The following is a 27,530-nucleotide window of genomic DNA, read 5'->3' on the forward strand; positions in this document are numbered from 1 at the left end:
ACGAGCAAAGCGAGTGGTTCTAGAATAGAATCCTGAACTTGCGAGTTTTTTAACACACAAGAAGTAAAATACATTTGCACCCGAGTGTAACACAAAGCTTTTCCCCTCACTATAGCGAGGAAACTACAACGCAAAAAATGCGTTTATCACTGCTTCCAGTAGTTCCACAGGTGGTAAATCATCTTTATTACTAGATTCACCTATTTTTATCAATATTAAAGCAGTTAATTTGACTTTATTCAAGGTCAAATTACTTTACCCACTAGTGGATAAAATGCGTTTTTACCCGCTGGTATTAAAGGACAAAACACGTGTTTCCGAGCTAGTGAGGGGAAAATAACTATTCTTCTACTGCCCAGTCTGTGATTTCCTTTACCCTACTAGTGTAACTGCTAAGACCTGCATACAATGTATGTACCTATTATTTACAGCTCTATTCTAACTTTAAGACACACATTCGATTTAAATACGATATGGATCGGATATGTCAGTATCAAAAGTGACGTTTTTGTTTTAATCGGGTCATAAGAACATTTCGCATTCATGCCTACATAACTATTAACAATTCATCAGAGATATCTCCAGTGAGTGTTCAGCCGTGTTTCAAAACAATTGATCGTCAGTTTTGCACGTGCTTCGCTGGCTGTTTTGAAAACTAATTGTCAACAGAGGAAAGAGCAGCTGACCGATCGAGCGAGTGACCGACATATCAAAACTAAAAACACTGCAGCGATAATTTATTTGGGAATTATAAGGTATTTACACTAAAACATGTTAAAAGTAGGATTGCTTTTAAATGTTTGGTGACATATGGTCAAGGTTTCAAAGTCACCCTTTAGTAACCAAGCAGCAAGTCATTACCTACAAAACTTGGGGGAAGTGCATATTTTTCATACACATTTAAGTATTATAAACAAATTAGTGAAATTAGTGTATGTACGTGAAATACATCTTGCATATTAGCAAAGCCCTAAGGTCTGTTTACCATCCTAAATGAACCTTATTAACTATGTTTCCAAAACCTGATATTCATAACAACTAGTTGTAGGTAACTTACGGCAAGCTAAAATACTGCCATGAGTGCCCATGCTACTGCCATGACACATTAAGTTGCCAATTCTTGCCATGCAATTTGTGGCAACTTGGGTTTCACAAGTCACATCAGAGCGTACCATGGTTCCAATTAATAACAGTTGGAGAAGTCATTGTCGTGGGATAGGTACGGCAAGAAGGACTATACTAGGTCGTATTTAAGAACGTAGGTCGGAAATTCGTAACAATAACTATCCTGCCTATCTTGGATTGTCAGAGATGTATCAACCTGCGTCCAGCCCATGTTGTTGAAGTCCATGATGACGACGGTGCCGCGCACCTGCGACTCGGGCTCCAGCATGGCGGCCTCGTGGATCAGGTAGAACAGCCGGAACAGCTGATCCGCGTTCACCTGTACCTGGTCAGATACCAGCTGATGTACCGACCTGCGTCCAGCCCATGTTGTTGAAGTCCATGATGACGACGGTGCCGCGCACCTGCGACTCGGGCTCCAGCATGGCGGCCTCGTGGATCAGGTAGAACAGCCGGAACAGCTGGTCCGCGTTCACCTTCTTCGGGTCCCAGGTACCTGATCAAACACCAGCCGTCAATACTATGTACAAAGGATTTCAAAAGGACCTGTGCTTTTCGGGTGACTTTAGACGTAGGTTAATGGACACTGACTCGGATCGATCTAACTCTCGAAGGCCTTTTTGAAAGTTCACTCACTATACAGTTTTATTTGTTTAGAGAAAGATAATCATTTGGTTATTTTAAACGTAAAGGTGCCTCGTTTAACTCTTAATCATATTAAACCGAGCATTACACATAAACCTTGATAAAAACGAAGCCTAGTTGCAAGATTGAAGGATTAAAATTGAGATAAGAAACCGATAATATAATAAATAAGTAAGCCTTGCTTATTTAATCCTCGGCATCATATTTTTACGAGTAATTTGTATTTACCTATACACTTAAATGATGCAAATAAATAATAAAATCGAATGGAAATAGACGCAGTGTTTGGTAACTCTATTAAAACAATTGCTCATTTACCTACAATCAAACATGCCTACATTTAATTATCAAGTCCTGCCGGCGTATTATGATTCCAATTTTATCACTTATCCACGTGGATAAAGCATCCGTCACGCTTTGGCAAGTATGTCAGTGTGAGAGTGACAGTTGTCTTATCCACGTGGACAAGTGATAAAATTGGAAGCATGATACGCCGGCTGATTGATATTGTTTTTCTTGGAAATAAACGTTCGTGTACGTACAGTGAGTTGCAAAAGTGCATGGCGAATTTATCAATGAATTCATTCATAATCTGTACTTATGAAAACAATATTGTCTATGTCACGTAATGTTACAAGGGTTCTGTGCCCTGCCGGCGTATTATGCTTCCAATTTTATCACTTATCCACGTGGATAAAGCATCCGTACCGCTTAAGCAAGTATGTCAGTGTGAGAGTGACAGATGTCTTATCCACGTGGATAAGTGATAAAATTTTCAGCATGATAGGTACATACATGTATTTACATGACCGGCAGAAGGATGTGAAGGACGTTATAGACTGAATTTGTGATTACCTCCAGCGTTAACGATGAGCACCCGCCGGCCCTTGTCGTCTCTCCCCTTCATGACGTTCACTACGTTATGGTTCAGGAAGGCGTCCTTCTCGTGGTCGGGCATCAGGCCGTCTAGCAACGACGCGTTGTCCCGTTTGAACTCTGCTATTCTCCGCATCTGTGAAAAACATGCATATTAGTGACAGTCTTACACGTAGGCTTTTGTTTTTATTTAAGTACTAGCTTTTGCCCGCGGCTTCGCTCGCGTTAGAAAGAGATAAAAAGTAGCCAATGTCACTCTCCATAGCTTCAACTATCTCCACTTAAAAAATCACGACAATTCGTCGCTCCGTTTTGCCGTGAAGGACGGACAAACAAACAAACACATACACTTTCCCATATATTATATTAATATGGATGTATGTGAGTCGCTTATCTTCAAACCCCGACATATCTGTTTTATTTTTGATTTTAGTATTATGAAAAAATATCCAGATATTTCGTATGAACGTAGAGCAGATTTATCCAAATTAGAAGGTAAGCGACTCAAGTTTTCTTCGCTTTTGATTTGATTTACTGCGACACATTTTCCTTTTTTTATCTTTTATAGAAATGGAATAGAATTTTCTTAGTGCATCAGTTTGTTATGCGCGAAGATTTTTTTTGCACTGCGTTAGTAATGTATGTATGTATCAGGTATCTCATATACCTATGTACTTACAAAGAACAAGTAGGTCCTTAGTCTGAATTTATACTATACTTATGTACACACACTAAATCGTGTTTGTTTATTTTGTACATTTGTGAACTATGTCGCATTAACCGGGATCGAAAAGAAAACAAATTCGTTACACCATTTCACCACTGCGTAATAAATTCCGCCTTTCGCAAACAAAAATATTATCAATTTGAACAGTTGTCGATGTTTCACTGCTTGTCATCATAATAATCATGCCGTTCACGATATACCTCAGGACACAATGAAACTCATTTCCTCATGTGATTTGGATAATGTATAAAAACTACTATCAACGATGAGAAAAGCACCGGGAAATGATTTTCTGAACAAAATATGCTAGTTAAGTAAATTGTTTAGCAAATCAGCCATGACCAAAGGTCGAATGGAAGACTAGACTAGGTGACTGTCACTTGTCTACCCATTTAAGTGACCATAATGTAGGTGCGAACGGGGACGGTGCATGAAAATTACGACATAGGTTAAAGTTTAATGCGCCTGAATTTCTTATGCTATAAATCACATTGTAAAATCGTAACGACTCTTTGTAACAAACACATATTCTATAATATCCGTTAAGTTATAGATTTCATGCATCGTAATGGCCTATGTTAAACTGCAAAGTCTAGAAAAACTAAACAAAAAATTGCGCGTCCAATAATATTAGAACTTCAAATATTATTGGACGCGCAATTTTTTGTTAGTCTTAGAAGGTCTTAAATTAAGTTTTCACATAAGTATTAAGGAGTTTGTATAAAACCACAATAATAATTATTGAATTGAAATTTTAATATGCGGTCATTCATTCAAACATATATCGAACATAATGCAAATCAACTTATACGTAAATATTAGTCCCTTAGATTAAGGTAACTGTACACTATTCCGGGATAGTAAAATGTGGTACATTATTCCGGGATACTTTGGTTTTTGTCGCAAACTAAGGAAACTATCAGTAAAATCATAATTTAATGCAGTATTTTATTAACTATAGATCAAATAGAACCGAAAAAGTCGATTTTCGAATATGTATCATATCTTTTGAAGCCGTGAGGTACCTCCAAACGCGTCAGTCGCAACCACGCAGTGGTTTCTATGGGCGTATTTGACGATGATGCTAACGCGGCAGCGGAACTTCTTAAGGGTTTACTGTGATGCGGGTAAGTTTATTTATATTAAATTTGTATCATAATTGTCTTATAGTTATTAAAAAACATTTATATCATCTTTTCAAATTAATTTAATGCATATTTTAATTAAAATACCCGCTCCCGGAATAATGTACACCATTTTGACGCGGTGTACATAATTGCGGGAGTATCACGGAATAACGGAAACACAGTCTACAATGTTTTTATGTTTTATTACTATTTCCGGTGAAGTATATTTATATATTTGATGTAAATATATTGAGTAAAGATTTCAGATTTATAGTGACATAATTACGGCACATATATTTTTTTAGATTTTAGTCTCATAATTGAGTACGAAATGTATACTCGTTGAGTAATACGTGCGAAATATTGGAGTGTGGCATCGACATTAAATTTGTTTTATTTCATAAAATTAAAGCACAAAGGTTACTTATTTCGATGTTTTGAGTATAATTGTTATATAATCTTCCAATGTACTAAGAATAAAATCTCGTTTGTCTTTTAATATAGCCTTCGTTTTGACTGCCGTAATTAAGTACACGACTTTATATGAGTGTATCTTATTCCGGTATGCCCATATAAAGTGTATTAAAATATAAAAACCACAAAATAAGGTATAGAGACCCGACTATTATTATGTTTTTAAACTTCCTTAGCTAAAAATCTTTATACCGCACATTGGTTTGTCCTGACGGACGTCAGTCTGTCCGTCTACGATTTAGCTCAATCATTATTAGTACTAGAAAGCTAATATTTACATGAGGATAATACAGAATAGGATAGATATATATAAATATAAAATAGTACAAATCCGTCGGACAGTCAATCTGTGTAAGAACGGCCTATAATATGTATTGAGTACTATTTATTTATATATACATACTTGAATAACGTATCACCACCGTATATGTATACGGTGTAGCTCAGTGATCACCAGTAACAAAAAACTGAAATTTTCACGAGTACCTTGCAATTTTTATAACCGGCAATAGCTTCTGGATTGAAATTAAATTTTGAAAAAATAAACCCCGACATTGTGTTGTGAAGTGTTTTTCATCAAACATGGCTAAGAATATTCTTGACTAATTCAGCTTTCAAACGAAAAAACTAATCTAAATCGGTTCATCCATTCGTAAGCGATGCCTTAGACAGACAGACAGAAAGACAGACAGTAACACCCTGTCATTATATCATACAATCGTTATACCGTAAAATATCATGTTTCCCATCCCACCCCAACCCATCAAAACATTGCCAATTATAAAAAATACACTCTGTATAAGCATCTATTAAAACGATATGTGTATGTGTATTTTTAATTCATTTTTTTACATTATGCTTCAAGAACGTCGACTTTAAAGGTATCCCGTAATTACGTACAACGACTCCCGGAATTGAAGCCATACCAAAATTGTATCCCGGAATAATGGGCAAACTAAGGGTTAAGTAAAACAACGGTAATTTCTATAAATTAGAAGTTACGATGGAAAATAGTGTCTTAAATCCATCGTAGAAGACTTATCCTTAAAATAAAATAATTAACACGACTACAAACTTCGCATTTTTTTTACAATCCTCACTCAAAGTAGGAAACGTCTTAAGTTCCCGTAATATGGGACAGTTACCTTAATTAGCTTAATCACAAAATAATTAAGGCTAAGACTTTTCCGTCATGTTTACTTTTCCGATGTAAAATTCAAAAATCTCGGCCTCGGTTGGTAAGATATACATAGGTAAATAGTACAAATAACCCTCATCTCATTCAAGCACTTAATTGATCCAATAAAAAAAATGCAAATTTAATATTTTAGGCAATCCATCTTCAGGATAATTTAAATAGCGAGCAGACCTCAACTGCATACGAACGAGCGCGGGTTGCCCAACCACGTGCGAGCGGCGGGTTAACGACTGATTGCAATAACGCCCATGCCTCCAGACTCAGAGCAACCATGAGTTGCCTAATCATCATTCCGTTATTAAATGTAATGGAGCTGCCAATCGGTGCCGTTGCATCGACATAGATCGCAATCGACACCATCACAATGTTGTATATCACTATACAAAATCAAAGTACTTAAGACTTTCTTGACGGCAATATTTGCACAAGCGCGATACTGACATGTCAATATAGAAAGGTTATATAGCTGTGTGAATATTCAATACATTCACCGCTTTTTTCTTCAGCGCCACTCGCGTTGTATAATAGTGTTCGCTACTTTTTACACCAATGGATAAAATTATTGACATACATAATTATTATGTCACTTAATTTGCCGCGTGTGTAGGTATTATATCTTGTTTGTTACAGCAGTTAAACAACAACGCATTTACAATTTAGTACAGCATTTATTGCAGACTACATGGAAACACAACAAGGCACACGATGTATAACCACAGGAAGGCTAATGCAGTATTTTCTGAAGATTTTCATTAAATATTTATGCAGACATACTTAACAAATGGAGTGACCTCATAGGTATTGTAATTCTGTTAATTTACGTATTTCGGACATCACCCTTAAGGAATAATTGGAGAATATTTGACATTAACAAACGCGATTTACACGGTAGCCCGCAAAATAACAAGCAAAAGCTATTAAAAGTAGATCAAATCATAATCATAAAGTAATTAACTGCAGCTCGTCGATCCATGACCTATTGCAGTTACAAGTATATACAAAAGGGCGATCAACTTGACAATGTTATTAATTATTATACAACAATGGACAGACACTATTTTGAGCTAAAATAATTGCTGTTCAGTTATCAGTCGTGGCCAGCGGCGAGCGGTTATCATCCTGCACGATATCGTGTTGACTCGTTCGTCATATCCACATTTATACAATTACGTGATCCAGGCAGGCAATTATGGTCGCGCGATAAATGATAAAATAGCAGGCCGTCCCTATCCCACTATTTGTAAGTTCGATAGGGACGGCCCGATGTTTTATCATCTATCGCGCGACCATTGTCAATCAATAACTTGTTCACGTGTATCAATAGAATAATTAAGAAATACAGCTTTCAAAAGAAGCGATATCGCAACGGAGTTTAAACGAAGTGTTAAGTGCACAACATAACTACCTAATCCCGCACCATTGACGTCACGAAAGCATGTAAAAAACAGACAGATAGACGGACAGTGCCGCACCATAAGAGTTCCTTTTGTACCTTTTTGGTAAGGAACACTAAAAACTATGGGGAAGTTTGTCTCCTCTGAATTTTCATGCATATTTAGTTACATAGGTACGAGTACCTAACTTTAGTTCTACCATGGTAACTACACTACTAAGGATATACGAAAATTGCTCGTTTAATTTAGTCATACCGGAAGGGCAAAAGTAAGTTCTGTTATCTTACATACTTCATTGAAATAATCAAATGTAATATGGCAAGATAATGAATACCATATAATAGGCTAGTTTCCTATACTTAAAATAAAATATTTTATGCAGTGCACGAAATAAAGCACCACATAATTAGAAGAAAAATATGGACAGTAGTTATGTTTAAACATAATTTCTATTTAATAAGTCAAAAAGAAAGATATAAAGTAAATGAATTGACCGTGACGTCACTCCTCAGTATTTCATAGTAATTCCATATGAGGAAATCGTTTTAACAGTTCTTACAAAGAAGCTGATTTGACTAATAGGAAACTAGCCTATTGACATCGAGTGTAGGTAGTGTACTGGTGCGGCTGCAGTGTCAGTGGTGCCAGCGCGGACGCATCCGGCTCATATCACCAGCGGGACGTGTCATCGCCACCCGCCCTTTGGACTATCGTAATCTAACACAAACACATTACCGCTTCATGACTTATTGATACTAATCATTCATTCATTTATTAAGTCATGTATAACGCCCTTTAGAGTGATAGCTACGGCAAAGTCTTAGATTCAGATTCTGCGTGAAGGTTTCCATTCAGGGGGTCGATTTATGTATTTCGAGCGCACGATTTCGCCGTTATAATCGCCTCCTAGCATTATAAATAAAAAACTTAACGGTTACGAGACGAGACACATATTTTTAAATTAAAGGAAAAATGGAAAAATTCACACCTCCGGCAGGACTCGAACCTCACGACTCTTTTTCAATTGCGGCGTTAAAATCCCGCTTCCAACTGCACACTCGGCGTTAAAATACAACTTTGCCACGGAGGCCTGCTGCGGAAGCGAGATGGCCCCGGCAAGGCCAAAGGTCGCAGGTTCGAGTCCTGCCGGAGGTGTGAATTTTTCCATTTTTCCTTTAATTTAAAAATATGTAATATCGCTCGCAGACGTTTCTGCATGATAAAAAACTTAACGGTTACGAGACAATTATACCAGTCTGAAATAAAATATGCATTACCTATTATTTAAAAAAATCAATTAAAAATGATGTGCATTTGGCTTCAGTATGTATATCCGTCCGTACTAATTAATATAACAACAAAAATAAAAACTTGAAAAAATTGTCAGGCTCAGGTATATACAAAATTTTACTCTACCTATAGGTAATAGGTACACTAATAATAACTTTACCTACAAATGAACCTATTACAGATGAAGTAAAACTCATGGAATAAAACATAAGCCAAAAAGTCAGAAATTATGTAACACTTATCAACGTCTTTAAAAACAATGAATAGTTTATTAAAAACAAGAATGAATCACATCTATATCATCTATGTAGGTACCTACATGTAATATATGATATGTAAAGTATTTAGTATATGCGCATGTATTGTAATGTGCTCAAAGCATAAATAGTTATTTGTTATACAAGGGGGCAAAGTTGTATTTTAACGCCGAGTGTGGAATTGAAAAACGAGCAAGTGAAAGTTTCTATAGTTGAACCACGAGCGAAGCGAGTTATTATCCTGAACTTATTATTTATTATTTGCAGCCTGTAATACAAAACTTTCCCACTATAGCGAGGAAACCACGACGCAAAAATTCCGTTTATCACTGCTTCCAGTAGTTCCACAGGTGGTAAATCATCTTTATTACTATATTCACCTACTTTTATCAATTTTAAAGCAGTTAATTTTGACTCTATTCAAGGTCAAATTACTTTACCCACTAGTGGATAAAATGCGTTTTTACCCGCTGGTATTAAAGGACAAAACACGTGTTTCCGAGCTAGTGAGGGGAAAAGGAAAAAAAACAGCAAAAATGAGAGAGAGGACGTTTTTAGACCTATCGAATAAAGTGCGTAACATCATTTTTATTTATCACAATATCTTCGTTTTATTCATTTTTTACTTTTAATTCCTTACCTATTTTTTATTTGAACTTACTTACGGAACCCTAAAAGTGAACATTCGACCGAACCGTCACCGCTTTTCATTTTTTCATAACACTTGCGACCGACTATTTATAAAACAAATCGAATTGAGCCCAGTTACTAAGTGAGTTTGCACTCAAAACGATTGCACAAATCCATTGCTATAGCAGGATATCCTCTGCCGCCTGATAACTTATAATAAAGTGCAACTTTTTTATTATTAATAAACCTTCACAGAAACATTAGGAACCTTGGCACACTGTTTTCCCCAGTATCGCGGAGCAGTGAGCTATTGCATTCTTCCGCATGATTCAATCATCGAGTTCATAAATACAATTATGAGCGTTGCACCGAAGCAGTGTGATTAATTCGTGCGATAAACAATGTGTGTTATTGCCCTTAATAAAGGCGTATCAAAACCATTCAAGTACGTAGGTCGTAGGTAATTATCATGTTGACAGTAATTCGGATTTATTTTACAATATAAGTGTGAGAGGACAATATATATATATATGTATTCTATCGCCGCGCTACAAGTACATGCTGGCGGCAGCGAGTTCGCGGCCTAATCAGGGGTGGCGCGCGTTCTCACGGAACGCACGTTCGCACTTTCTATTGTTACTTTACGTCGCGAGTTTTTATTAAAGTTTTATATGCGATGTCCGCGTGTGAATGGCTAATAATGCTTAGTTAAATAGACATCATGAATAAAATAGGACAATCTTACACAGATCTTATTGATTAAGTCCCACGGAAAAGTTCAATAAGGCTTGTGATTCTGAAGGCTCAAACAAAAATATATAAATACTGTATATATACCTAGAAAGTAGTCAAGACTTGAATATATAGTTTAACATTTTATCTGAGAATTAATTCGTTTTAATCCATAGGCAACCCTATCATCCGACGCTGCGCACGTGCGGCTCGTTTCTTTGTTAGAATTTTGTAGGCATTTAAAAAGGCGGCATTTCGTGAACATCAAAGCAGTGGGCCTTCTGTACTTGTACTATTACAGAGCTAGGACGGCTAATTAGTAGCTAAGATAGTAATGATATCTCCTTTCCGCTAAAAGGTAGGATTGGTTAGTTCAAATACGAGCCTAAATGAGATCACGGCACCCTATACAAAGGTCGCACATCAGTGCCGATAGCATGGTCGCGCGATAAACGATAAAACATCAGGCCGTCCCTATCGCACCTACATAGTTTTACTTTATAGTTTACGATCTTATGTATAAAACACCTAGGCTAGGTAAACTGAATTAAAGTATCAATGTAAACAGCAATAAACTCGTAATAAAGTGCAACTTTGTCGATAGTCGATGCTCCCGGAACGTGCACTGTGACTTACATATGTATTATGTACAGTAACAACAACAGCTATGAATACAAAGTGTCCAAAATATCTATACAGAACTTTATTGCCTGTACATTAAAGTGTGTATACATGTTTTTGGCACTTTGTCTGTATTCACAGCTGTGTTGTTGACAGTACCGAAGCCGAGTAATAGAAGTAGTTGACATTGGGTGCTGCTGACAATATTTATTCTGCCGGTCCTTGCCGCGCGATGTTTGCGCCAGCAAATAAACTAAGGATAACCGGCGGGACTTGAACCCGCACCATTTTTGCAATCCGTGCAATGCTCTTACCAATTGAGCTACGGAAGCCACGCCGGACTTCGCAAATCTTTCCATGCCTTTCCTTTTTTTTTCCTTTAATATAAAAATGTTTAGAATCGTTAGCAGACGTTTCTGCTTAATAAAAATTACTTTAGTATGGGTTAGCACATTGTTACTGGTGAATTCTCAATATAACTTGAGACTCCAGTGCCGTTACAAGATGTAATAGTCTGTCGGTAGATGGCGCTAGACGTCACCCTAAGACGTGTAAAAAAAAAAGGAAAGGCATGGAAAGATTTGCGAAGTCCGGCGTGGCTTCCGTAGCTCAATTGGTAAGAGCATTGCACGGATTGCAAAAATGGTGCGGGTTCAAGTCCCGCCGGAAGCGTAAATTTTTCCATTTTTTCCTTTAATATAAAAACTAAGGATAAACCAATTACTAACATGTATTTTCAACAAGAGTCTATTGTCGGTGAGAGTAAATCTTGGCAGATGGTCGTGGTCGAGTACTTGTAACTTGTATTACGATATGCCAACATTTCACTTACACACCTGTACTCGTAATAAAGTTTAGCATATCGTAGAATTGCAATTTTACCGATCTAAGAATCCATACTAATATTATAAATGGGAAAGTGTATGTGTCTGTTTGTTTGTCCGTTTTTTACGGCAAAACGGAGCGACGACTTGACGTGTGTTCAACTTTCGTATGAATATCGGTTTTTTAAAGAAACAACACTATTTTGTCTTTAGCTTCCGGTGTGTTTAGCCCGGCACTAATCATTTTCCGGTAGCCATTACCTCACATTCTTTTTGCTCTCGATCTAACTTGCGAACGCGTCGCTGCATTAAAATTGCCATTTATTGCTAATTAAATAGTTAAAGTCACATTTTCCCAACAATTATCGTTAAATTAAGTTTAAACTCAGTGCTAGTCACATTATCAAAGTGGACAGGAAGAAAGCTCTGCTCCAAGAACAGTTCTGGGCTCGAGGAGACGGTAAGCCGGGCCCGCACGTGCGCCTTGCATACCAAGGCTGATGGTAAGCGAGCTGAAACCAACCCACTGGAACCTCATGCTAAAAGGTATGTGACATATGCACTGTTTTTTTCCCAATAAGTGTTTGTTTAAATCTCTAAAATTTCGAGTTATCTTTGTCAATTTCGTCTTAAAGATATTTTATTAAATTACAGTCCGCTCAATTAGTTCATCATTAAACATTTGGTCCTTCGAACCGGATCCGTTGAAAAGTTACCTATTTTTAGTAAAATATCAAATTTGTCGTGTCGTAATATTTTTCTAATAAATTGGTGGGTAAAACTTTTAATTCTCGATTCGGTTAATGGCTGACCGGAAGTGTGACTTTTATAGTAGAATTTAGGTTGGTAGCAGTGTGACAGTTCGTTCAATCCGCTCATCTCGTTCGGTCTTAGTCTATGCTTTGGTGTATGGCAACAATTCGGTTGTCATCTCATCTGTCATTGTCAAAGTCAACAAGTTAATTTTATTGAGTAACGTAAACTGTTTATTTATATTTTCGTTCTCGTTTTTCGATAAATCAACAGTGATTATTACGTGAAAAATGTCGGACATTGATGTGAGCAATAGAGACGTTGACATGGATAGGGTTGAACGCAATTACGCGGTTATGCGGTTAGAGTTAATCTTTGATTGTATAGATTTAGAGGGTTATGTCGCGGCCGACTTAAACCCAATAGTTGAAGACTTTCATCGTGCCCAAAAGGCTATAATGAAGAAAACAAAGGATGTAAATACGGAGTTCTCGGTTACTGTCGATTTTGAACAAAAAGTAAAGTCAATCTTGACAAGGTTAAGGAAAGCTGAGCCTGTCATTACAAGCAAACATGAAACTGTTGACAAACATGATAGTAGTGATAATAATTCAGCGAAGTTACCTAAAATTGTTGTGAAACCATTTGATGGCTCCTTGCACAATTGGTTGTCATTTAAGGAACTCTTTGATTCCTTAATTCATAAAAGGAATATTTCGAACATTGAAAAGCTGCATTATCTTATGACATCGTGTCAAGGTAAGGCTTTAGATTTGATTAAGAATTACCCAATTTCGGACAACAGTTACATGGATGCTTACAATGCTTTAAACAATTTTTACAATAGAAAACGGCAAATTGCCTTTGGGTACTATGAAAAGATTTTACTTTGTGAACAGGTGAAGACCAAGTCTTCAACTGAATTAGAAAAAGTTCATCGTGTTTTTAGAGAAACATTACAAGTGTTAGAAAGATTCGACTTACCCGATAAAAACTTTATGTTATTTCATCTGTTGTGGGGAAAATTGGACAAGGCGACTCGGGAGGCCTTCCTCCTCGAGTTCAATTCCAATGAAATTCCAAAGTTTGAATTGCTACAAGAGTTTGTTGAAAAACAAGTCCGCGCTCTGGAAGTAACGGAGGTTAAGCCCGTAACAAGTGCCATTAAAGGTAAAGGCAAGGTAACACTAGTTGCCACACAACAAAATATATGTGTTTTCTGTACTGAACTGCATAACTTAGAAAATTGTAAAAAATTTAAAGTTTTAGACACTTCGGAGCGGTTCAAGGTGGTGAAAAACAAGGGCTTGTGTGTTTGTTGTTTCTCCAAAACTCATAAAGTTAAACAATGTCGATCGGATTGTCGGTGCAGTATATGCGGTTGTTCCCACAACACTTTATTACACTTTGGAAAAAGGGAACCGGCTTCGCCAGAGGCTGAACCAGCACCTCAGCCAACGGTGAGCGGTTTAAATAGCAAAGTGACTTTGACGTCGGTCCAAAGTAATGGATTAGTTTTATTTGCTACTGCTCGGGTAGCTGTTCGGGATAGTTCAGGTAATTATCAAATAGCTCGTGCTCTTTTGGACGGTGCTAGTGGTGTCAATTTTATTTCCCATGACTGTGCTCGAAGATTAGGTTTACAGGTAGATGATACTAGCGAGCCAATTACTGGAATTGGACTATCTGAAGTTGCACCTAAGGGTATGTTATCATGCTCTGTTAAACCTATTGGATCAGAAATGGTTAATTTTGACTTCCAAGCGTCAGTGCTTCCAGTTATCTGTCCGGAGCAACCATACTATAGAGTCAATACATCGGAATGGCATCACATTCAAGGTCTACCTCTCGCTGACCCGGACTTTGCGAAGCCGGGCCCAATAGATTTACTCTTAAATGCAGAGATCTTTGCATCTTCCATTTTAAGTGGTAAGAAGGAGGGCCGGAAGGGGCAGTCAAAGGCTTTGGAGACTGTTTTCGGATGGGTTCTGATGGGTGACTGTTATGCCTCTCGTACACAATCTTTCACTAATTGTCGGAAAGATTGTTTTTTCGTGTCGAATGCTTCACAATCAAACTTGTCGCTGTCGTTGGATGATTCTCTTAAAAGGTTCTGGGAACTAGAAAATATTTGTGGTCCGAGTAAACCTATCTTGTCGAAAGAGGATCAACTATGTGAAGATAACTTCCGTGCAAATTATTGTCGCACGAGTGAAGGCCGGTTCGAGGTACCTCTACCTTTCGTCGATCCTTCGAACAAGCCTACCTTTTCGCACACTCGTGAAATTGCAATGCGGAGATTTTTTTTCGTTGGAACGCAAGCTTACAAAGCATGCGGATTTTCGTAAAGCTTATGCCTCCTTTATGGAAGAGTATGAGGTCAGTGGTCATATGGAGCAGGTTGCGCCGCCTGTCTCTAGTGTCGGGAATTTTAATTACATCCCACATCATGGTATTTTGCGCCCCGAATCTGTCAGTACACCTCTGAGAGCCGTTTTTGACGCAAGTTGTCGTGACAGCAATGGGATTTCGCTTAATGATACACTACTAGCTGGACCTAAGTTACAAACTAATATTTTTGATGTCCTTACTAGGTTTCGATTGCATAAAAAAGTCTTTACGGGTGACATAAAGGCCATGTATCGTCAAATCCTCGTGCCAAACGAGGACGCTGAGTATCAGCGGATATTGTGGCGACCTTCGACTGACGGCCCAGTTAAAGACTATCGTTTGCGGACGGTAACTTATGGTGTGAAATCGGCTCCGTATCAAGCTTTGCGCACAATAGCACAGATAGCGGAGGAGACTGCTGACTCCTATCCTGAAGGGTCACAAGTGCTTGGGAGAGACATTTATGTTGATGATGTCGTGACAGGCGCTGACTCTATTGAGCAAGCTTTAAAAATTAGATCAGATTTATCTGAAATTTTGTCGTCGGGTGGGTTCCATTTGAGAAAATGGACCTCCAACCATAAAGGTTTTATCGTTGACCTTCCATCTTCTGAGTTGTATTCGAGTGATTTTAAACATTTTGATGAACTTTCGGATTTGTCCCTTAAAATATTGGGATTGTTATGGCGTCCACAAACAGATTCGTTCCAATTTGAGGTTGCAACACCACGTGATCAGAAATGTACTAAACGTACTATTTTATCGAATATAGCGCGCATATATGACCCGCTAGGATTCTTATGTCCTGTCACGTTTCACGCTAAATATTTAATGCAGGTCTTGTGGTCATCTGGGGTGCAATGGGACGATGATGTTCCAGAAGCAATCACATCAGAATGGATGAAATTTACCGATCAACTTCCGTCGTTGAAATCTGTCGTTATTCCCCGTCGCATCATCCATTCGTTTGTTTCATTACAATTGCATGGATTTTGTGATGCGTCGGAGCGTGGTTACGCTGCTGTCGTCTTCTGTCGTGTCGATGACACACAAGGCTCTACTTTTGTAGAGCTTTGCTGTGCCAAAAGTAAGGTTGCGCCTCTGCGTAAATTATCAATTCCTCGATTGGAACTGCAGGCTGCCGTGTTGTTGGCAGACCTTATGCAGTCAACACAAGAGGCATTAAAACCTCTCTATGTTGTTCAGGAAATATTTGCATGGTCAGACTCGACCGTAACGTTAGCTTGGATCAAGTCGTGCCCTTCACGTTGGAAAACATTTGTTGCAAATCGTGTGAGCCATATCCAGGATCTTGTTGCTCCTGATCGCTGGCGTCACGTCAGTACACACCACAATCCTGCTGATGCAGGATCCAGGGGGTTACTGCCTGAAGATTTGGTAGAGTGTGATATTTGGTGGAAGGGTCCGTCGTGGTTGGTAAAGGAAGAGAAGGATTGGCCTTGCTCACCTTTGCACGATCCAAGCAATGACTGTATTGTAGAGGAACAACGTATTTGTAGCTTACTCGTGACGGCCGATCCTAACTTAATTGATGAAGTCCTTAGCAGGTTCTCCTCGCTTTTCACATTAAAGCGTGTGTTAGCCTACTGTTTCCGTTTTTTACGGTCAGCTAAGGATGGAAAAGTTGTCGGATCTCTACAGTCAGCTGAAACCACTGCAGCTCTCATGTTTTTAGTAAAACATGTGCAGCTCACTTCGTTCAGTGTAGAGATCAATCAATTAAGGGAGGATCGTTTGAACGCATTGCCAAAGGGTTTGCGCAAGCTTTCATTATTCATTGACAGTCAGGGTATTGTCAGGGTGGGCGGTCGCTTGGCAAATTCTCCTATTAAATTTTCTGTCAAACATCCCATTTTATTGCCTCGCTCCCACCGACTCACTCTTTTAATAATTGACGAATATCATAAAAGATTTTTACATCCAGGTGCCCAAACTTTACAAAATTTACTTGCGCAAACGTTTTGGATTTTGTCGCCAAAACGAGCAATTCAGGCAGTGATTGGAGGCTGCGTGAAATGCTTTCGTGCCAATCCCTCTGCGGCATCTCCGCCGCTTATGGGAAATTTGCCTACCTTTCGCGTCTCGCAAATTAAACCTTTTTCGAGTGTCGCCATTGATTATGGAGGACCATTTGATATCGCTTTCGGTCGTGGCCGTGGTGCGAAAACGTACAAAGGTTACATCTGTGTTTTTGTATGTACTAGTACCAAAGCCATTCACATAGAGCTTGCTTCAGAGTTGTCGACAGAAGCTTTCCTCTGTGTTCTTAAACGGTTTGTCGCTCGTCGTGGTCGATGCAGTAACATTGTCTCTGACCAGGGTAGGAATTTTGTGGGCGCTAGTAACTATCTTGGTTCACTCATGAAAGGTGCTGCTGATGCCCAAGAAATTAAATTCTCGTTTAACCCTCCGGGTACGCCTCATTTTAACGGATTAGCTGAAGCCGGGATACGCTCGGTTAAGACTCACCTCGCACGGGTTGTAGGTAATCAAAGGTTAACCTTCGAGGAATTTTATACAATTCTGACTCAGATTGAGTCTATGCTCAACTCTCGTCCATTGACACCTCTTAGCTCGGATCCTAGTGATCTCTCAGCCTTAACTCCAGGCCATTTTTTAACTCTGGAACCGTTGTCGATTGTCCCAGAGGAAAATCTTGTAGATAAAAAAGTAAGTGTCTGTAATCGTTGGAAAATGATACAGAAAATGCATCAAGACTTCTGGCGTAGATGGCACGCTGAGTACGTCCATACTCTACAACAGAGGACTAAATGGAATAAAGTAAATACAAACATTGTCGTGGGTTCCTTGGTCTTGTTGATTAACGAACAGACAAGCCCTTTAAAATGGCCTCTTGGGCGCATCGTTGCTCTACATCCCGGAGTTGACGGTGTCTGTAGAGTGGTCACAATTCAAACTGCTACTGGTCAGTACAGAAGACCAGTTGTGAAGCTGTGTCCTTTACCACTTTCAAATTAACTTTCGTCGTTCTAGTATTATCACTTAGTTTAACATTATAGTTTTTAAGTAGTTTGTCGAACTCTAGCACTATTTGTAGAGTAAATATTGCATATTTAGGTGAGCGGTATGTTCAACTTTCGTATGAATATCGGTTTTTTAAAGAAACAACACTATTTTGTCTTTAGCTTCCGGTGTGTTTAGCCCGGCACTAATCATTTTCCGGTAGCCATTACCTCACATTCTTTTTGCTCTCGATCTAACTTGCGAACGCGTCGCTGCATTAAAATTGCCATTTATTGCTAATTAAATAGTTAAAGTCACATTTTCCCAACAATTATCGTTAAATTAAGTTTAAACTCAGTGCTAGTCACATTATCAAAGTGGACAGGAAGAAAGCTCTGCTCCAAGAACAGTTCTGGGCTCGAGGAGACGGTAAGCCGGGCCCGCACGTGCGCCTTGCATACCAAGGCTGATGGTAAGCGAGCTGAAACCAACCCACTGGAACCTCATGCTAAAAGGTATGTGACATATGCACTGTTTTTTTCCCAATAAGTGTTTGTTTAAATCTCTAAAATTTCGAGTTATCTTTGTCAATTTCGTCTTAAAGATATTTTATTAAATTACAGTCCGCTCAATTAGTTCATCATTAAACAACGTGATTTTTTTAAGTGGAGACAGTTAAAGGGATGAACAGTGACATAGGCTGCTTTTTGTCTCTTTCTAACCCCCCACTTCCTTAAAATGAGTGGTGGAAGTTTGTATAGAGCATTCCGAAATTTTCGAATTGAACGCGAGCGAAGCCGCGAGCAAAAGCTAGTCTTACATAAAACAAACTAGAGCCCCGTAGCCTATGCCTACCTGCAAACGACATGCAATTAATTTGTGTCATTACTATCGGATTTAAACTACACACTACTATTACATGAAACAACCCTATAATAATGTGAAAATTATTGTAGGTACTTCCTCAAAGACATTTAATTGCCATATCACCCATAAAAATATTTCGCAGTAAACCTAACAATTTTCTAAGTCGTACCTAGATATTAAGTAGACAACATTTCCTGCCAGCGATTTTCTCGGTGAAAGCGTACTAATTACAGGAGTTGAGAGAGTCTCGTGAAGGCTTATCACTCGTGTATCTAGTTTATAACTAGGTAGTTTCCACACCGTTGCTAGGCGGGATAACAGCCTGTTATTGAAATGCTGTCAGTTTATATGGAGCAAGCAACGTTGATAAGCGATGCACTTTGACATCGGGCTATCGCACACTCTTCCGGATATCGTCATGTAAAAGTCTAGATACATCATTAGTATCTTCTTATGTAAATGTGTGCGGGACAAACAGAGGTTACACTATTTACAGCTGATAACTGTTAAGTAATCTGTGGCAGATAAAGTATAACCTACTAATATTTTTTCCATTCATATTTTTTCCCAGACGCAAAAACGAAGGGGTGTTACAAGTTTGACGTGTCTGTTCGTCTGTCTGTTCGTGTGTGTGTCCGTCTGTGGCATTGTAGCTCCCGAACGGATGAACCGATTTAGATTTAGTTTTTTTTTGTTTGAAAGCTGAATTTAGTCGGGATTGTTCTTAACCATGTTTCATGACATCGGTCCACTATGTCGCGTCGAGGGTTTTTCAAAATTTTAATTTTGTGGTTAGGTTGTAATAATTTATCTTTTCTTTTGTTTGTACTTTGTAGACTCTAATATCAAAGGAATGACATACGGTGTTGTCAGATTTTTCATGTCAACCTACAACTTAGTATATGGATGTACTTCAAACAATTACTGTCCAAGAATATAGATGTTACGACAAGGCGTATAACAGATTAATTTTATTTGTGGTTGTTTGTGGTATGTGTTGAGATATTGTGTTGTAAACACGATATCTTTCTTGTCTATGTTATGTTTATGTATGCGACTCTTATGTTAATATACAAATGCTATGTAACACGAGTATGTAAAACAAAAATGGTAATCATCGTACTGCAAAATATTTTATACGTAATTATTGTATGTTTTTTTTTATGTTTACAATTTTCGGCATACAATAGGGATGTAAAACACTAAGTATATAATTAAGGTATATATGGGAAACTTTAGGACCGTGGGGGCCCAGTGCGAAGTCTCTTTTCAAAGAGATATCCCAGCGCCTGATGGATGCCTCTGGTGACCAGAGAGCTAGCAGCTACTTCAGCCAGGGGTTAAGTCTGGCTATCCAAAGGGGTAACGCTGCCAACCTTCTGGGCACCATAACACACAGTGACCACTTGGGGAGCATATTTTACTTTTAACTTTAAGTTAGGAAACAGATTATTTTTTTATCTTTATTGTAAATACATATTCCTTATTACGGTTAGTATTTTATAATTTAATGTAATTAGATACAATGGTTTTAGTTATTTGTTTAAATATATATACCTAAATAATTTAACAGTTTCATATCAAAAAAGGTATATATGTATATGTGTGATATCTACAAAGGCTACCAATAAATTATAAAACTCTTAAATAACTACAGGATTAATTATATTGTATAAAAGCAGATTCTCTGCATCGAAAAACCTGTCATCGTGCATCGTAGGGCAAGGACATATCTTCTTGCCGTGCGGATTACGAGTAGCGGAGCAGGAATTTCATCAATATTCATATCTGCTTAGACATTGTAAAGATTAAACCTGTGTTGTATTGCCGTTACTTTGTACTATTATCTACTACTTAAAATCAAAACATATTATGTAAGTAATAAAGTAAGGACCTATAAATACATCTTAGGTAGATATTATGGAACGAAAAATTGTAAAGCGCGAATTATGTGTCTTGATTTTGGAGACTCGTGGTACCTTTAGAAATGTGAAGTTTTCATCTACGAAGTCCCACAATTGGTGGTTGTCCACAAGGTTGATCCAGCCCCTTATTAAAATGCTACATGGTTGAATAGTTTCAAAAATGCACATCATATCTAGACAGTAATTTATGAGATACGCAAGGCATAATAAAGATTTCGCAGATATTAAACGGCGAGGTCTAGGCCAGTCCCACGAAGTCAACCGTTAACATCTAATAGCACTAAAGAATTACTCAACAGGCCCCGTAGCCGAATGGCATTTCTCCGACGCCAAACGAAAGCGATACGCCGCTGGCTCTGTCGCGCCAATACGCAAGCGCGATAGAGATAGATATCTACTAGCGCTTCGTTTCGTGAGCGTTTCGTGAGCGATTGTGCCATTCGGCTAGCCACCCAGTACGTCATTGCGATGGGTATAAGGTTACGCAAATTTGGTACGCTGCCGGTAGTCGTGTGGCATGCGTAACGTTTTTCGGTTAATAAGCACTTGTTGTATAAAAAATATTAAAATTTTAATAAATAACACTTTGATGATTAAATCATATTGCATGATTCTTTGAGCATAAAATATACCACGTTGTAAATGAACTCGAATTGGTATAAAAAAGATGAATCAATTGCAAGCGACTATGGAAACTGTAGAGGGTAATTGAGATATTTAATCTAATAGTCGAATTCAAAATACACACGCACGCACCTTAGCGTTTATATCAATTCAATGTTACTGTAGGTTAAAATAAATTGCATACCGACATCCGAAAATTAACAGCTAATTTTGAAATTAAACTAATTATCTACTTAACTATCATTTTCCATCGTGGCAATATGACGAAATGATGAATTATGGTGCCCCAAGGATTCTGCGGCGCCCGTTTCACAAACAACCGGCCACATCGGTATGCGGTTCACGCGGCTCATACAGATGCAGTGTCAAACGTGGTTAAACAATGAATTATATAACAGTCAGTTGAACTTCTGGCGAAATATCTGATAATCTGAGGTCAATTTAGTTTTTAAAATACTGGTTTTTGTAATAGCGACAGTAATAAAGACAGTTTTCGCAAGTTTTTTTTTAACGTAACGAGGTAAGTACGTACTCACTTGTTAAAAGTTATAATAGCCAATTTGAAAAAATAGGCGCTATTAGATACGCTTAGTCGACGGGAAATAAGATAACTTCTAGTGATAACTAACCAATCTCACGACTAACTCCAAACTCCACGAAATATCAAAGTATGGATACAATCGTGGTTGTCCCGCTTAAACCATTACTGTTATATTTCAGGACGTAACATAACTTCAGTAAGAACGAGAGCAGGTACCACTTTTACAGGGACTTAGAAAGATTAATATGAGCGTCTCATCGTCATTGTTTTCTTTGAGCAGTTCGCGCAAGCGCTCAAAGGCCTCCCAACATAAACTCAAATCACTAAATAATACTAGGAACTCACCAGTGCGAGCGCGCTCTCAGGATACCACTTGCAGGGGCGGAGGAAGATTGTAAGCGTCTCATCGTCATCAGCGAAGTTCAAGTCCTTGTTTTCTTTGAGCAGTTCTCGCAGGCGCTCCAGCGCCTCACGAACTCGCTCGGGGGTCTCGCGCAGCTCCTGCTCGGCCAGCGCTCGCGTCTCCGGCGACAGCTCCTGGCTGCGCTCCAGGCGGAACTCCGTGGAACTCATGGCGGGGTACTGTTGAGGAAAATTTGATTGTATTCATGTTGCATGGAAAGCGTGTGGACGTCGAATAGGCACGAATATGTAAGTAAAGACTTTTAGCTACAATGAAAAAGTGATATAAAGTACTCTTACCTACCTACACTGTAAACTTAGCATAAAATAGGTTCGGAAATTGATTGTATGTAATTTCTCAAATGAATATTATATTAGACTTATATTGACCGGGATATAGACCGTGATTACCTTTTTGATCACGGTCTATATCCCGTTCAATATAAGTCTAATGAAAATAACCGTGAATCATTCAAAACTCAAATATTATATTCTTCAGTGAAAAGTTAGGATGAAAAAAGTTAGCGGAATAGCTGCAACGCGACTGGAACATCAAAACCCAATGTTAATGTAAACTAAAAGAAGACATCACAAAGCCTTACAAATTCAGTAAAACATATGACATATATGTCTCCAATCTCTTTCTTGAAATAATATTAAACATTCCGACAATGGTTAGATTGTGTTACCTAGTATCAAGTTAGAATTTAATTCAGCTTTCAATTAACTACCTACACAACTTTTGTTATTTTTAATTACAGCATACCTACAAAGTAAGCTAAGTTCAAATACAGTAGGTACATCGATTATCCGTGAGATAGACTTCCTCGAGATATTGACCGTCGGATCCGACTTGACATTAGCTAGTCCGAGGTGAGTGAAACTGAAAGGTTCTAATAAGAACTGAAATTAAGACGATACGGTAGGGGTCAATTCTCCATACAAACGCTGTCGACTATTTCCTCCCTGGTTTTTGAAGAAAGAGCAATGATTTTTTCAACACAAATTGTTATTATTTTTATCTGTGTCGGACCGTTTTGATTTTTTTGATATTCTGCTTTTTAATGCCAATCAAAAATTTCCAAAAACGTCCTTTTTCATTGTGGCGCAAAAAAAGGTGTAATACTCAAGATGGTAACAATTAACCAAAAAAACTAAACGGTCCGACATAGATTATTTCATTGTTATTCAGATTCTCAAATTTCGTTGAGATTGATTAAGTTTTGAAGGAGGAAAGAGTCGAGAGCGGAACCTCGATTTAAAAGATTTTTTCGAAATAAATTTTGACCGAGTTGTTCTTAATGGACAATTTTTTTTCGATAAATCTAGTTAATAACACTTGTATATTTAACTAAAATTCCCAAGTTGAAAGGGGGGCTCCTTTCCATTTTAGCATTTTCGCTACCGTATCCTCTTAATCGATCTTATTTGTGAAACGTATAATGTAGTTAATATTGATTATGCGTGGCATGGGATCTCATGTTAAGAATTGTCTGAGAATTGACTTCCTATATAGCTCAATCTGGCTGGACCCGACTTGACACTGGGCGCCGAGGTGAGGGCTCCATTAGAATGCTGGGCACGCGGGCACGTGGTTGAGCCGATTTAGATCGCTTAGTATTCTCCTGTCTTCGGAAATTAACCGACTTGATTTATTAGTAGCGGATTGTTTGTAAGATTAATGTGATGACGGCGTGTTGCAAGTCGATATAACTTAGGTATTAGCAAATGAATACCATATAGAATGTTGTTACGATCTTCCAAAAAAGTTATTGCTCAAATATTTTGAGTAATTTTCTTTAAATTTGAGGATTCAATATCAAAAGATGATTGAGAATTCGGTACAAAAAAAAAAACAAATAAATCGGATTCCCGATGCAGCTGCCTTGATAAGATTGTGTTTATCAAAGAACTTGATTATAACAGAATTCTATAGTTATTTGTTATACAAGGGGGCAAAGTTGTATTTTAACGCCGAGTGTGGAATTGAAAAACGAGCAAGTGAAAGGATTCTATAGTTGAACCACGAGCGAAGCGAGTGGTTCGAGAATAGAATCCTGACCTTGCGAGTTTTTTAGCACACGAGAAGTAAAATACATTTGCACCCGAGTGTAACACAAAACTTTTCCCCTCACTATAGCGAGGAAACTACAACGCAAAAAATGCGTTTACCACTGCTTCCAGTAGTTCCACAGGTGGTAAATCATCTTTATTACTAGATTCACCTACTTTTATCAATTTTAAAACAGCTAATTTGACTTTATTGAAGGTCAAATTACTTTACCCACTAGTGGATAAAATGCGTTTTAACCCGCTAGTATTAAAGGATAAAACACGTGTATCCGAGCTAGTGAGGGGAAAAATAAATTTCTTAGAAGAATGGATAAATTGTGCAATACGAACATTTACAATGTGTGCAGACTGTATGGAGTACCCGCAGGGAATAAATTAAGAGAATGGAGACATTTTACGTAGCGTATTCATTATTTTAGTCACTTAACTTGGTCAGCAACGCGCATATTATGTAAATAGTTATGTACTGTTTTCACAAGTGAAATTACCTACTGCGAATAATGGACCGTAGATAAGTCGTATCACGGTGTGTATGCATGACTATTATCAATGGATATATTTTATTTTATACAAATAATTTAAGTCAAATCCAAAAAAAACATAAATAAGCGTAGTTATAAGAATCTGTATATTAATCCAAGTAGGTATATATGTCACGAAAACAAAATATGTAAAAATTATAAATTACTTATTAGCTTGTTACCTATTGTAGGTATTGTGTTTATGAGTGTATCTATGACACGCGCTAACACACTTACCTAAATAGAACTGGCTTATTTGTCGCAATACAATTAAATTAATGACCTTTTTACTAAAACTTTTCTCTATTTTTTTTTGCAAATCACTCATTTTGCCTTGTTTTTCTATGATCGCGAGCAGAGTTGACTGAACCGAATTCAGTCAACTCTGCACGCGCTTCTGTTACTACACTTGTTCCCAATTATTTTGCACGTTTGCACTATTTTTTGCTTCGATAACTTTTCTCTCGCAATACCAAAGTCAGGTACTAGACAACGTATTCCTTACGCAAGCGAATTTGATTTATTTTGTCTATTGATCATTAAGAAACCTTTCTCTAAATGTTAGGTGCATATCTTTGAATGGCACTGATACAGGGTGGCCCAAAAATTGCTGACAAAGGTTTATATCACTATCTTTGTAGCCATTCACAAATTGTACTGTAATTAATTAAAATATAATTATAACCATATTAGTTTTTGACAAAAAAAATGTAGGTACAAAATATTCCCCTTTGGATTTGTTACTTTGTATTTTTGGATTAGTCTGTACTTACTTGAATTCATTTTCTGGATAATTGATAATAATAATTATTGTCTTTATCTGCTAAGGCCCAAACACATAAATGAGAAAAGTAATATTTGGTACTGAAATTTTTATACACATTTGATACATACTGAAATTTTACTTCGTTTGAAAATTGAACGAACTCTATTCCGATTAATTTGAATGTAATTAGTGGGTACTACAGTCTTAGGACGTTGTAATGTCTTAAATATTTACTATAAAGTTTAAAATTTCAAATAATTGAAGACAATAAATATAAATTAATAAAAAAAATGTGTACAAACTACACTGATTGACTATTTATACATAAGTACAAACAAAAAAAAAACAATACTAAATATTTTAAAAAATGTGCTAAAACGTTGCATTAATAAATATGTAAGTAAAAGTGAAAAGATTAGTGTGAAAATCGTAATAACTTAAATTTTACCTCTTTCAAGTAAAAATCACTACAAAAAGACCAACAATCACAATCGCAATTTCGAAAACAAAACAACGGAACCTAATTTCACAACAGGCCAAACAATCGGGCACGGCACTGAAAGATGCGGACTGCAGTCGCGCTCCAGTTTGCCACACAAGCGAGCAAACTTGTGAAAATCGCACACTAACCTCGCTTCGATCGCGTAGAGGAACTCGCGCGCCGGTGGAAATGACAAAGGGCGGGAAATCGATCGTGCGGCGCGGGACAGGCGCGAGCGAGTGTGCGCGCGCGCGCCTCCGCTCCCCTTATATACGAGCGATAAGGCGCTTTGTGATCGCATAAACACAGGGTGGTAAACTGGTAAACAATAACATATTAAGCGAAATTTAAACAGCTAATGATTATGAGGGCCATAAACAAAGGGACGACACGTTATGTCATTGTGGTTTCTTGGATGTCTTTGTTTTGTACGAATGCAGAAGGAACCTACGTGCCGTTGGACTTTGCTTAGGAGTAGTCACCGCAAGTCGATGCACCCCGGTCGCGTCCAACATCCGCTTGATAACTATTTACCTACACCTATGAAAACTATAATAAGTTATTTTAAAAATAACTGCACAGAGCGTCTATACCTACAAAGCTACAATCACAATGACAACCTTTCTATAAATGTAGAGATTGGTAACAACGGTTTAATTTGATAGCAGGTTGCGAAAAAGTAACACTACTATTGCTATTTCAGTCAGTCTCAGTACAAGATGTACTGACAAATACGACCGTTTCCGGAAAAATACGAAGGAAACCCTTTTCGCACTACATCTGTAAAGATTATTCACCCTAAAACCCTAAACAATTTATTATTAGACCTTTAACTCAACAAGGCTGACATGAAATTAAATCATCGTTAATTCGTTAGGTACCGATCACTAGCCATTTGTTACCCCGGCGAAAACTCCTTAACATGATTTTTTGTTTGAGTTGAGACACAGGTAGCGGCAGCACAGTATAATAAATAGTACTATCGGTGGCAGTTAAGGGCCCTGTCAATTTCCTTTACCTTTTATTTGAATAGGTACACTTGTCTAACTTGACCTCAGATTTGTTCCATTTGAATTAGTATGTCCACACTCCACACACTTATGAATGTGATTATATTATGTAGGCGGATTATTATAACCAATTGCTAAATAAAATGTGAGTGTGCACGGGAAAATGTCCCACTTTGTCGATGGCTATAAAGCCGCTTTGTCAATTTATTCGTATAAAGATACAAGTAGGTAAATCTCGCCTTAATGGTAACCGACAAAGTGGGACGTTTTA

At 37.8% G+C, this 27,530-nt stretch overlaps 2 protein-coding genes across 5 annotated transcripts in view; one reads left to right on the forward strand and one right to left on the reverse strand.

The window, feature by feature from the left end:
* LOC125227404 (clavesin-1) overlaps positions 1-26,553 on the reverse strand; it is a 43,867-nt gene extending 17,314 nt beyond the window's left edge. Inside the window, exons 1-4 of one of the 2 annotated variants that reach the window (XM_048131717.1) lie at positions 26,399-26,553; positions 22,352-22,588; positions 2,626-2,782; positions 1,479-1,621 (exon numbers count right to left, since the gene is read on the reverse strand). In XM_048131717.1, coding sequence (XP_047987674.1) covers positions 1,479-1,621; positions 2,626-2,782; positions 22,352-22,579 — 528 coding nt within the window. In that variant the 5' untranslated portion in view covers positions 22,580-22,588; positions 26,399-26,553. The other variant, XM_048131718.1, reaches the window with a different exon arrangement.
* On the forward strand, positions 12,307-18,687 carry LOC125227401. Of its 3 annotated transcripts, none has more exons than XM_048131711.1 (2): positions 12,307-13,034; positions 18,408-18,687. In XM_048131711.1, exons 1-2 carry the CDS (start codon positions 12,964-12,966, stop codon positions 18,517-18,519), a joined length of 183 nt encoding a protein of 60 aa, XP_047987668.1. In that variant the 5' UTR covers positions 12,307-12,963; the 3' UTR covers positions 18,520-18,687. The 3 variants fall into 3 exon arrangements, with proteins under 3 accessions (XP_047987668.1, XP_047987667.1, XP_047987666.1); XM_048131710.1 differs by lacking the exon at positions 18,408-18,687 and adding an exon at positions 13,573-15,809; XM_048131709.1 differs by lacking the exon at positions 18,408-18,687 and adding an exon at positions 13,623-15,809.
* Positions 26,554-27,530: the final 977 nt, after the last annotated feature.

This window comes from Leguminivora glycinivorella, chromosome 6 (assembly GCF_023078275.1).
Source record: "Leguminivora glycinivorella isolate SPB_JAAS2020 chromosome 6, LegGlyc_1.1, whole genome shotgun sequence".
Taxonomy (NCBI): Eukaryota; Metazoa; Arthropoda; class Insecta; order Lepidoptera; family Tortricidae; genus Leguminivora; species Leguminivora glycinivorella.

What these genes read in the sequence shown, in the direction of transcription:
- LOC125227401 (XM_048131709.1), top strand. Translation starts at nt 12,964, where the DNA reads ATGTCGGACATTGATGTGAGCAATAGAGACGTTGACATGGATAGGGTT. An exon ending in CGCAATTACGCGGTTATGCG is followed by an intron (nt 13,035 to 13,622) that starts GTTAGAGTTAAT and finishes TCGTGTTTTTAG; the next exon opens with AGAAACATTACAAGTGTTAG.